Source organism: Sorex fumeus, unplaced genomic scaffold (genome assembly GCF_029834395.1).
Source record: "Sorex fumeus unplaced genomic scaffold, SorFum_2.1 ptg000020l, whole genome shotgun sequence".
NCBI classification, from domain to species: domain Eukaryota; kingdom Metazoa; phylum Chordata; class Mammalia; order Eulipotyphla; family Soricidae; genus Sorex; species Sorex fumeus.
Window position 1 is genome coordinate 8,191,541 of NW_026606077.1, and position 13,014 is coordinate 8,204,554.

At 40.1% G+C, this 13,014-nt stretch overlaps 1 protein-coding gene across 2 annotated transcripts in view; it reads right to left on the reverse strand.

The window, feature by feature from the left end:
- The window catches only part of P4HA1 (prolyl 4-hydroxylase subunit alpha 1), a 61,259-nt gene that overhangs the window by 31,857 nt on the left and 16,388 nt on the right, over positions 1-13,014 (reverse strand). For both annotated transcript variants that reach the window (XM_056113340.1, XM_056113343.1), the window contains exons 3-6: positions 10,138-10,234; positions 7,749-7,900; positions 3,604-3,741; positions 461-700 (exon numbers count right to left, since the gene is read on the reverse strand). In XM_056113340.1, coding sequence (XP_055969315.1) covers positions 461-700; positions 3,604-3,741; positions 7,749-7,900; positions 10,138-10,234 — 627 coding nt within the window. The remainder of the gene's footprint in view (positions 1-460; positions 701-3,603; positions 3,742-7,748; positions 7,901-10,137; positions 10,235-13,014) is intronic.

The window sequence follows — 13,014 nt, forward strand, 5'->3', positions numbered from 1 at the left end:
TAATATAGAAACATGGTAAGTAAACCTTATTGTTTTGTTTTGGGGCCACACCCAGCAGTGCTTAGAGCTAACTCTTGGCTCTGAAGGATCACTCTTCGCAGTACTTGGGATACCATATGTGGTGCCAGGGCTCAAACCTGGGTCATCCACAAGCATGGCAGTAACATACCACTGTACTATCTACCCGGCCCCCAAATAAATATTTTTGACGTAGTTAACTAGGTATGGTATAACTTAAATGTTCCTAGAGAGAGTAGAGAAATAACCACTGCTGGGGTATTATTATGTGAGAAAAAAAAGCTGTTATTTATTTAGAGGATTAAAAAATCTCATAAATAAGCCTTTTGACTTTTAACAGATACGAAATATAAAACTTATATAACTGTACACATATACACAAACATACACAATCATATTCCCTAATATAGCCATGAACCTTAATTCAGCCCAATTAGCATACCTAGGTCAAGAAGCTTCTTTGTGAGCAGAAGCGCCTTATCTACATCCCCCTGTTGATACACAGCATAACTCAAATAGTCTAAAACAGACACTTTATCAATAGCAGAAACCTCTCCTTCATCCAGCTGCCGCAGAGCTTGTTCCATCCATAATTCTGTATGATAATAATCGGCTTCTGTATAGGCAACTTTGCCCAATTCAAAACAGTCCTCAACTGTTAGAAAAGATTTGTGTTGTACTCCTGTGGGGGAAAAATACAGAGTGTTAGGAATCTTAACACTACTCGACATTGTTAGGACAACAGACTTCAAGTGCTCTCCTACTTTCATTTGAAGCTCACAACAAACCTCTGAGATACAAAAATCAAGAATTATCTTTAACCATTAAACAAAAGAACTATAAGGTAATGATTAATGACAAGAATTGACCAGCTGATAATAGGAAATCCAAGAGAATTCAAGACCTAAATTATTAGCCAGCATACCAAGTAAAACATCAATTAAGTCGAAAGGTACTCTTTTCTAACTCAGCAGGAATCACACTGATAAACAAACAACGGGATAACTTCTGAGAAACATGATGTTGGTGGTCTTGTATGAACGTCACAGGGGGCAATTCCACAAACCTAGATAGCATGGCCCACGGTATTCCTCAGCCACAGAAGAGCGATTGGAATTTACTCTCTTCCCTTTCCAGGAGCATTAATGAGTACATACCAAAAATGTCACGTGCTTAAAGAATAGTCATTTATAGTATTCACATCATTGTCTAAACAACACCATCATCTAATTTGACACTCCAAAAAGAACTCCTCTAGTCACTCCCCATCATCATCACTCCCCATATTAGCAGTCACTCCCCATCATCTCAGGTCCCTGGCACAATATACATTCTGCATCTAGAATCAGCCTATTCTGATTATTTCACAGAAACAGAATCATACAAAATATGGTATCGTTTTGGGCCTACTTCATTCAATGTAATGTTCTCAAGGTTGTTATAGCTTCTTTGTATTGTGGGATGGTGAGTCGTAGAGCCACCTGAAAATAGTTTGGTAGTCCTGGAAAAGGTTAAGCATGGAACTGTCATGGGACCCCATATTTCTACTGCTACAGTCAAATTTAAGAACAGTAAAAACAGAGTCCACACAAATTTGTTCAGGAGTGTTCACAGTAGCATTTTTAATAAAGGCCAAAATACAGAAACAACTGATGTATCTGTCAAGATTTGAATGGAAAACACAGAACTGAGTGTGACATTAATTTTGGATTTGTAATATATGATCTTTAATATGCTGAGCCTTACCCTCTCTATCTTCATTGTGTTGAGAGTTTGTCCACAAATAGATGTTAAATCTTATCAGAGTTCTCTCTGCACATACTGATATGACTTTGTATCATTTTTGTCTTTTCCTTTTCACTTCATTGACTACATTAATCTGCATATGTTAAACCTTCCCTACATCCTTGGAATAAATCCTGCTTGGTTATGCTGTCCTATCCTTTTTAATGTGTTACTGAATTCAGTTCATGAGGATTTTGTTAAGAATCCTTGCTTTTATTTTTGTGATAGATGCTTCTATTACCGTTGGCTTTGATATCAAAGTAATGGCCGCATAGAAACTGGAAGAATCCCCACAGTTCTTAATTTTTCAGAAGAACTTGAGAAGACATTTGATAGACCTTGCTATAAAAATCATCTAGGCCTGGAATATTTGTTTTCAGGGATAAAATGGGGAGAAGGAATCTTAATTCATACTTTAATTTCCTTGCTTGTAACTGACATGCTCAGGTCTTCGATTCCCTCCTAATACAGTATTAGAATACTGACAGTATTAGAATACTGTATATTCTAAAATTCAGCCACTTCTACATTCTCCATTTTCTTTTTTTTTTTTAATTTAAATTTTTTTTAAATTTATTGAATCACTGTGGGAAAAGTTACAAAGCTTTCAGGTTTAAGTCTCGGTCATGCAATCATCAAACACATTTCCCTTCACCAGTACTTATTTTTCACCACCAAGAACCCCAATAACCCCCCCCAACCCTCCCAATGCCTGTGAGGCAGATGAACATTCTCCATTTTCAATGGCATAAAGTTGGTTACAGTAGTCCGTTCTAAGACTCTCTATGTCTGTCTTTATTGTAACTTCTCCCTTTTCATTTGTGACCTGATTTCTTCAGGTTTTCTTTTTTCCTCCATAAGTCTAATTAATGGTTTTTCAAACTTGTGTATTATTTCAGAGACGTGTCTATCAAAACATCTACAAAAGCACAAAGGGAGAAATTGGTAGCAATACAGGCTTTTATCAGGAAACAATAAAGAGATGAAATAAACTGACCTCACATCTTAGAAAATGGGGTAGGGGGGGCACCAGGAAAGGAACAACAGGGCCAGAGCAAAAGCACAGTGCATGTGGCATTTGCATTGCATGTGACTGACCCAGGTTCAATCCCTGGCACCCCATATGGTCCCCAGAGCACTGTTAGGACCTGAATGCAGGGCCAGGAGTAAGCCCTAAGAACTGTCAGTATAGTCCCCCCAAAAAAACAAAACAACAAAGGAACAACAATTGCAGTCCAGGGGGCCAGTATAGCAGGTAGAGCATTTGCCTTGCACAAGGCCAACCTAGTTTGATCCCTGGCACCACACATGGTCCCCCAGCTGCGCCATGAGCACAGAGCCAGGGTAGTTTCAGAGCACAGCTGTGTGTGGTTCAAAAGTCAAAAAGAAAAAAAAAGTGCCTACTTCCTTTTTTACACTAATGAAATACAGCTAACATGAAAAAATAATGCTTTTTTTGTTTTGTTATAGGCTAAAATTACCTGTCATTACTATTAAGTCCTCAAGGAAGAGTGAATTGTTTAGTCCTCAAAAGGCCATGAAATAGGCTTGCTTGCCAACCTGTTCCCTCCCTTGAACACATCTCTCCTCACTTCCCGTATTCTCTTATGAACATATAAATCCTCCTTCCTTCCTCTAAGGTTTAATTTAAAATACCTATCTTGCGTCACAAAAAAAAAGGACTAAATTTATAAATCTTACAATACAAATGTCTTTTTTTTTTTTCATTAACACTGTCCAAATGGAATAAACAGAGAAGCAAAGTGACAGGCAAATTTTCTAAACTAGGAAAAGTCTTACCTGGCAAATTACCCTTTGAAATAGTGTCTGTATCCAAATTGTAGGTATCCTGGAGACGCAATAGAGCTTTGGCTGCCCCGACCTGATCCTCGTCATTAGGGAAGTACTGTCTCTGAATGGTTAGATTAGAGATAAAACCTTGAAACAAACAAACAAAAACAAAAGAAACTCAGGCTTTTTCCTTTTCCTGTCTTTTGCTTTTTTTTGGGGGGGGGGGTGCCAGAATCAAACACTGGGTTCACACATGCAAGGTAAGACTTTACCCAGAGCCATATCTCTGACCCTAGGGCCTCTCTGGACGCGTTCAGTCACTCTCAGGGATCAAATCTGTTGAAGCTCCAGCTCACAGGCTTTTAATTTTCAATATAGGTCTTCATAAAGGTTTTTCAAAATCTATTTCATAATTTCCCACCATACCATTAAAGTTCTATATGTTCAACAAGAACAAAATGAAATACAATGAATGAGATTTGACATACCTTTAATTTGTTCAGTCTTGAAAACACCAAATGTTTAAGGAGGCCTCTTTGAATGTTGCTTAAGCATTAAGGTCATGGCATAAATTATATACATAGAACCAAGGAGACAGTTTGAAGGCCTGTGCACATGCTTTGCATGAGGAAGGTCCATGCTGGTATTCTTTGGAGGATGGGGGGAGACACTGGTTTGGGGGTCACTCCGTGTGGGGCTCAGGGCTTACTACTGGCTCAGGGATCACTCCTGGCACACTCAAGGGATCATGTGCAGTGCTAGGAGTCCCAATAGGGATTGGCAGCATGCAAGTCAAGTGCCCTATTCACTGTATGATGGCCCTGGCCCCTGTTTGATCCCTTGCACTCATGGTCCCCCCAACCACCACCAGGGAGAATTCCCCAAGTGCTGGGTGCATCCCCTAAGCACTGCTGGATATGGCCCCCAAAATAAATTGTATTAGTAAACAGCAACGAACATTCTAGTTAGAAAACATCGCCTCCACTAAGCTTGCACAAAAATTTACAGATTATAAAATAACATTTATTGGTCATTTTATTTGAAGGTAACACACTAAGTAAAATATATGTTCCTAAATAAAGTTCTCTTTTCTTTTTCCATGCCACACAGTATGCAAGTATGTACACAGTTTGGTAGCAAATTGTTTTCTATCCGGCACCCCCCTCAGTTTGGTAGACTTTTGTATATTGCTGTGCCAGGGATCGAACTCCTTACACAAGTAAGGCAAGTGCTCACTGACAAAGGCCCTGAGTGGCTTTCTGTGCAGGAAAGAGATACCAATTATATATTTAAAATCATATATCAGGTAGTTTATTACAGTGTATTAATATTATTGTATAGTTTGCATCAACCAAGACTTGCTCTATATAAATCTTAATCTTAATTTTTTAAGGTTTTATATAAAACATAATAAAAATCAAACAAATGACTGGTGAAAATAAACCCCTAAGGAGAATGGAAGCTGGAGAACGGAAGGTAAACAGTCTTTTAAAAATCAAAGCAGGTTTGGTGAGACAGCTCAACGGACTGGACACACACTCTGCATGCAGGAGGCCCAGGTTCATTCCTCGGCGTCACATGCAACCCGAGCACCTGGCCAGGAACAGCCCCTAAGCACTGCAATGATGGCCCCAAGAGTTAAAAATAAGTAACACAAAACATGATTTAACAATAAATGTATTTGTTATTATTTGCAAATAAGAGATGAGACTTTCCTAGTCTTATTTACTTATATGTACATTTCGATAAGTCAAGCATTTTATGTTACTGGAAATGTACAAAAGAAAACTAGCTGATGGGGGCCGGAGCACTAATACAGCAGGTAGGGCATTTGCCTTGCACGTGGCTAACAGGGGCTCAATCCCCGGCATCCCATATGGTTCGCTGAGCACCACCAGGAGTTAATTCCTGTGTGCAGAGCCAGGAGTAGCCCTTGAGCATTGCCGGGTGTGACTCAAAAAACAAAAACAAAGAGAAATGAAAACTATCTACAAGAGAGTTACTAAAGTTCACAGGAAGCATATTTTATAGTTTTAAGATCAACTCAGTCACAATAACTAAATGGAATTTTACAAACAAGTTTACAGCTTTTACAGAAGACTAATGTTTTTATAACCCCAAACAGCTGCCTAATTCCTCCCTTAAAAAATACATACATGGGTCGGAGTGATAGCAGAGCGGGTAGAACATTTGCCCTGTATATGGTTGACCTGGGTTCAATCCTTGGCATCCCATATGGTTCCCCGAGCACCCCAGGAGTAACCCCTGAGCATAAACAGTTATAACCCCCCAAAAATACATAATACATATACATACATAATAAGTATATACAGGCAATACAAAACAACTACCATATATTAAACACCAAGTTTCAAGGTTTCTCTTAGGAAAAAACTTGAGAATAACAGAGGTTGGGGTGTGTGTGTGTGTGTGTGTGTGTGTGTGTGTGTGTGTGTAAGAAAGAAAGAAAATCCACAGGAAGAAAGGAAAATAGGAAGGGATGGAGAGAGGACGGAGGGAGGGAAGGCTGACTCCATTCGAGAGAGCAAATAATCACAGGCATTTCCCTTCCCGAAGAAGCATTCGTGATGCTTGCCTTGATTTTTCTTTTCAGTTTCCTGACCTATACATAGCAGTTTCCTTTACTGCTCACCAGCACCTGTAAACAACAACCCTGGAACATGTAATTTACACAGCTTGGTTCTCTTCCTACTTCAGTCTTGTAAATTAATTAGTCTTGGGGGTCACACCTGGCAGTGCTTGGGGGCTCCTCCTGGCTTGGTGCTCAGTAGACTAGGGCTGCTGCTCACGAAGCATGAGCTCTAACACTCTGACCTTCCAGTCCCCTATTTCTCTTTGTTTTCTGCCACTGTCAGCCAAGAAATTTTTAAACTTCTAATACGTACTAACCCTAACCCTTTACTTCCTTAAATTACAGATTTCATTTTCTGTGTCTGTTGCTGTGGCACTATAGCACTGTCCTCCCGCTGTTCATCGATTTGGTAAAAGTGGGCCCAGTAACGTCTCCATTGTGAGATTTGTTACTGTTTTTGGCATATCGAATATGCCACCGGGAGCTTGCCAGGCTTTGCTGTGTGGGTGAGATACTCTGGGGAGCTTGCCGGGCTCTCCAAGAGGGGCAAGGGAATCGAACTCGGGTCAGCCATGTTGGCTGATTGCAAGGCAAATGCCTTACCTACTGTGCTATTGCTCCAGCCCAAAATACCTCAATAATCTAGCTACAGTACTATTTTAATTAGACATTTATTATTACTGTTTACAATTTCAGGTTTTTCATTTGTTTAAACAAGCAAAAAATCCTTAGTTGTCAACCCTTTCATACCTACAGACCTACATCAAGCTACGACCTGTCATACTACAGACCTACAGCAAACTACAACCTAGTAACTGAAGACCATAATTCCCCTACATGTATAGATGTAGAAAAGTAAAATGAATCCAGGGCCAGAGAGACAGTACAGGATGTCAGGTACTTGTCTTGCATGCAGCTGCAATGGCTGAAACTCTGGTTCCAATCCTGGAGCACTGCCAGGCTCCCTCCTGAGCACAGAGCCAGAAATAGCTCCTGAGCACAGCTAGGTATAGCACAACCCCTCTCCAAATTTGATTAAAACAAATATAGGGCCCAGGAGATCAATACCCAACACAACACCGTTCCCTGAGCACCACTGGGAATACCTATATACTAAAACAAGAGTAGTGCCCAGTAACACCCAGTGTAGTCCCCCAAAACACAAAATAGTAAGATTTAACTATACATTTTTTAAATCTTAGGGTAATCCTAAAATGAAAATAAAGAAACTTAGAAGTAAAGAAACACTCAAAACAAACAATTCTGATATATTTCAAAGCAAAAGGCACCAGTGTCAATAACAGAAATTGCTTTTAAGAAAGTTTTCTTTTCCTTTGGTTTTTTGGTTTTTTTAAATCTAGGAAATCAGGATCTATACTAAACTTGCTCTACCTACCCCCAAAACACCCAACAAAACTGAACATCAAGTGTTAGTTTACAAAACTAAACACTCTGATGTTCAGGGAAGTGCATTTATTACCAATTCTGGCTTTCCTAGAGTTGATATAACAATACCATCTTCCCTCCTTTAGGTTCTCTGAGGTCTTGTCATCTGACTTACCATCTGACATATCCTTAAGGACCAGATTTTCCAACTCACTCCATTCGGTGTTCAGACGTTTCATTAACTTGAATGCATTTACAGGGTGCCCAACAAATCCTTCTGGATCTTTTGTTGCTGTGCTGGTTAGTCGATCTAATTTTTCTGCCCAGCTAAAGATATATAAAGGATATATACACTTAGTAGGGGAAAACAGAATTTAGTTGAGATAGCTAAAGAGAGGATAGACTGACTAACTTACAGGTTTTGAAGTTAAATCTAAATTTAAAAGTATTTTTTTCAATTAGATGCCTAAAATCAACTATCAATAGCTTTGTAAATCACAGTTCTTTAAAAAACCTTTTTTTTTGTTTCATCTTTTCAAACAACAGAGCGATCAATACTGCTTTTGTGCATAAAGGAGGTCCAAACTGGCAGCTCGGTGCATGCAAGGCAAATTATTATAAACTGCTGGGCTGGAGCAATAGCACAGCGGGTAGGGCGTTAGCCTTACAAGCGGCCAACATGGCCGACCCGAGTTCGATTCCTCCGCCCTTCTCGGAGAGCCCGGCAAGCTACCGAGAGTATTCAATATGCCAGACACAGTAACAACAAAGTCTCCAATGGAGACGTTACTGGGCCCGCTCGAGCAAATCGATGATCAACGGGAGGGCCTTTACTTTTTACTTACTTTTACTGAGCTATCTTCTGGCCCCTACAAAGTAATCTGGGAAGTGAGGGGGTGGGGGTGGCCACACCCAGAGGTACTCAGACTTACTCCTGGCTCCATGCTTAGAATCACTCCTGACAATGCTCAGGGCAACATAAGTGGTACTGGGAATCAAACCAGGGTTGGTTATTTGCAAGACAAGTAAGTACCCAACCTCTTATGTGCTCAATTAAAATAAGCACACCAAAATTTCATGTTCTATACATTTAAAAAGAAACTGTTTTAGAACAAAGACAGGATACTTAGCTTCCAGCTAAGTCTCAAGTCAGGACTAATCATGAACTTGAATCAACTAAAAATGAATATTAGATTTTTTAAAAAAAATCTATCGATGAATACATCTTAAAAAACTAGAAACTGAGCTCCCATATAACACAGCAATTCCACTTCTTGGCTTCAACTCCAAGGGTCCATAAACTCTACTCAGAAAAGAACCTTGTAGGGGTCAGAATGATAGCACAGAAAATAAGGCACTTGTACATGGTCAATTGAATCAATCCCCAGCACCCTATATGGCCCCATAAGCCTGGTAAAAGTGATCCCTGAGTGCAGAGCCAGGAATCCGCACTGAGCACAGACACGGATGGCCCCCACCCCAAAAAAAGAAAAAAGAAAAGGAGAAAGAGAGGAAGGGAGGGACAACTGGCATTTCACACCTATTTCATTGCAGCACTGTTCACAACAGCCAAAATCTGGAAACGACCCAAGAGCCCAAGGACAAGTGACCTGATAAAGAAACTAATATATAGTTTAAGGACACTATACAGCTCTAAGAAAATTTTAAATTATGCAATTTACTGCTATATCGAATAGATCTGGAGAGTCTCATGTTGAAAGCAGTCAGGAAAGGGACAGGCACAGAATGAGCTCTCTCATATACAGGATATAAGGATATAAAGATACACAGTAGGGGAATAACAAATGCCCAAAGGCAACAGAAAATGAGAAATGGTGTTTAGCAGGAAGCTTCCCACAGGGAAGAGAAGGTAGAGATAGGACAAGGAGGAGGACACTGGGACAATGATGGGGGGAAATAGCCACTCTAATGAGGTGTGGTGCTGGAACGTGTTACACATGAAACCCTGTTAGTAACCTTATTTAAACCACAGTGCCTAAAATGTGATTTTTTTTAAGAAAGAAAAACTATCAATTAAATAATAACCACACTGTCACTTTATTGTCAATATAGGATTAAACAGAATTCAAAAATTGCACCAGACAGTATTTTAATAGGAAAGTTACATTAGACTCTATTAGCAATCCCCTTTTAAAGCTGTGTGTTAACATTTTATACACATTCACATTACTCTCTGGCTCCACGCACTTCCTCACGAACTCTTAGCTCAGGACTAACTCTCGTTCTGTGGTTTTTTTTTGCTTTTTGGGTCACACCCGGCGATGCTCAGGGGTTACTCCTGGCTCATGCACTCAGGAATCACTCCTGGCGGTGCTCGGGGGACCATATGGGATGCTGGGAATCGAACCTGTGTCGGCCATGTTGGCTGCGTGCAAGGCAAACGCCTTACTCGCTGTGCTATCGCTCTAGCCCCTCGTTCTGTGTTTTTATTTAAACATTCCAGCTGGCTTTTTAAAACTGACAACACGGCTTCCAGTGTTTTAGCTTCAAAAGGAAAACATCCAGGTGGAGCAGATTCAAAGCGGTAAAGCAATAAAACTTACACTTTTATCTGCTCTAATTTGTCTTCTTCTGCCTTTATGTAATCTTTCAGGGAAGTCACCAGATCTTTCTCAGTATGAATCAAATCAGTCATCTGACCTGGAAGGAAGAGAAGGAGAGAAAGTTAACAAATATCCACCCTTCGAGCCCAGGGAGATACTCAGTGGTCAGTCCCTGTGTCCACACCCTAGCAACTAAATGCAGTCCTGGAGGCCCTCAAGAACTGCTCTGGTGGCCCCCATTACCACTGGACATTGAACTGTCTTGCCCGGTGAACTGCGGATCACCAGGAGTGGCCTCTGAGTCCCCTGGGTATTGGCTAGGAGCTCCCCCATGATAAAAATATATGAAAACACTCACATTCATCATCAACACAAGTATTTTAGAATAATCCAGGAATGATCTATGACACTTCTTCGAACGAGGAGATTTAGCTAGCATGATCAAATTTTTTTTGTTGGACAAAGCAGCCTTTTTAAAACCAGATAATTAAAATTAAAGCTGAAAACTTGTTTTTAAATATATAGGGGCCACACATTCAAAAGAACAAAAGCAACCAGTGCTGGCGCGGATGTGGCGAGAAAGGGATCCTCCTTCACTGCTGGTGGGAATGCCAACTGGTTCAGCCCTTTTGGAAATCAGTATGGACAATTCTCAAAAAATTAGAAATTGAGCTCCCATTTGACCCAGCAATACCACTCCTGGGAATATATCCCAGAGAGGAAAAAAAGTATAGTCTAAGGACATCTGCACTTGTTTGTTCACTGCAGCACTCTTTAAAATAGCCAGAATCTGAATCTAATCAAAGCAGATAGAGTGTTAACTAGAATTCATCTGCTTCACAGGGACGGGGAGGGGTGGGGGGTGGGGTTTTATTGGGGTTTTTCATGGTAAAAAATAAGTATTGGTAAAGGGAAATGTGTTTGATATTTGCATGACTGAGACATAAACCTGAAAGCTTTGTAACCTTTCCCACAGTGATTCAATAAATAAATAAAAAAAAAAAAAAAAAAAATAGCCAGAATCTGGAAAAAAAAACCCTAAATGCCCAAGAACAGATGACTGGTTAAAGAAACTTGGGTACATCTTCACAATGGAGTACTATGTAGCTGTTAGAAAAGATGAAGCCATGAAATTTGCATACAAGTAGTACTACATGGAAAGTATCATGCTAAGCAAAATGAGTCAGAAAGAGAGTGACAGACATAGAAAGACTGCATTCATCTGGGGAACATAAAGTAACAAAATAGGAGACTAACACCCAAGAATAACCGAGATAAGTACCAGGAGGTTCACTCCATGGCTTGGAGGCCAGGGGCACATGCTAGGGAAAAAGGCAGCTCAGATAGAGAAGGGAGCACCAATAAAGGGTGTTAGGAGGATCCTCCCAGGATGGGAGAAGCATGCAGAAAGTAGACTAGAGACCGAACATGATTGCCACTCAATGCCTCTTTTGCAAACCACAACACCCAAAAGGAGAGAGAGAACAAAAGGGAATGCCCTGCCACAGAGGCAGGGTGGGATGGGGGGGATGGGGGGTGGGAGGGGTACTGGGATCAGTGGTGGTGGAAAATGGGCACTGGTGGAGGATGGGTACTCGATCATTGTATAATTGAAACCCAAGCACAAAAATTTGTAAACCTACAACTGTATCTGAAGGTGTTTCACTAATAAAAAAAAAAATACAAAGAAAGGGAGTAGATAGTATCTAAAAAATAAATGAATAAATATATAGGGGTCATACCCAGTGATGGTTGGGGAGATCATGTGGTATCAGGGACGTAACTGAGGGCCTCTCACATGCTAAGCATACACTCTACTTTTAACCCAAGACTAAGAGTTCTTCAGCTATCTCCTCCCCAGATCCCCAAAAACTTTTCTACTCATGTGCTCCCACTCTATTTTTCAAGCTACACTTAAATTTGAAATCCTGGAATATACTAACAAATTGTTTTTCCATCTGAAAAAGCATTTTTAAATTATAACACACTAATCGATATTTCTTTTTCCTTCCATACCTAGCTCTGTTCAAAATAATTGATACTAATGAAACTTAAATTGTATTCAATGAACAAAAATCACAGTAACAAAAAGAATAGTTACTGAAATTCAAAAAAAAAAACATTTGTAATTATTTGTAGCTGGATGAGAGAGCTCATCATTTTATATCCAGAAATTAGGTGTCCTAAATATACTGCTGTGTTTTACTTAGTTCTTCAACCACACAAGAATCTGGAGGGAAATGAACATATAGAAATCATACACTTTACTTTTTCATGCTGTATAGTGTAAGGCAAATATATATATATATATATATATATATAGCTTTTTTATTACTCCTGGCTCTGCACTCAGGATTCAGCCCTGGCAGGGCTCAGGGGACCATATGGGATGCTGGGAATCGAACCCGGGTTGACCACGTGCAAGGCAAACGCCCTACCCGGGGCTGGAGCGATAGCACAGCGGGTAGGGCGTTCGCCTTACAAGCGGCCAACATGGCCGACCCGAGTTCGATTCCTCCGCCCCTCTCGGAGAGCCCGGCAAGCTACCGAGAGTATCTGATATGCCAGACACAGTAACAACAAAGTCTCCAATGGAGACGTTACTGGGCCCGCTCGAGCAAATCGACGATCAACGGGAGGGCCTTTACTTTACTTTACTTATAGTGTAAGGCATCAGAAAAATATATACATAAAAATATATGCTAGATGGACCCATAAATGAAGAATTTCCTTTGATATGGTTTTTCTAAATTAAGAAAAATTTATTTAAAAGAAAAACAGAATTGAATTTTTTAAAAAGACATATTTTACATGGAGCAGGGATTTCAGTTCCAAGAAATCATCGTATTGATTTTACTGGTTTAAAAACAATTTTAA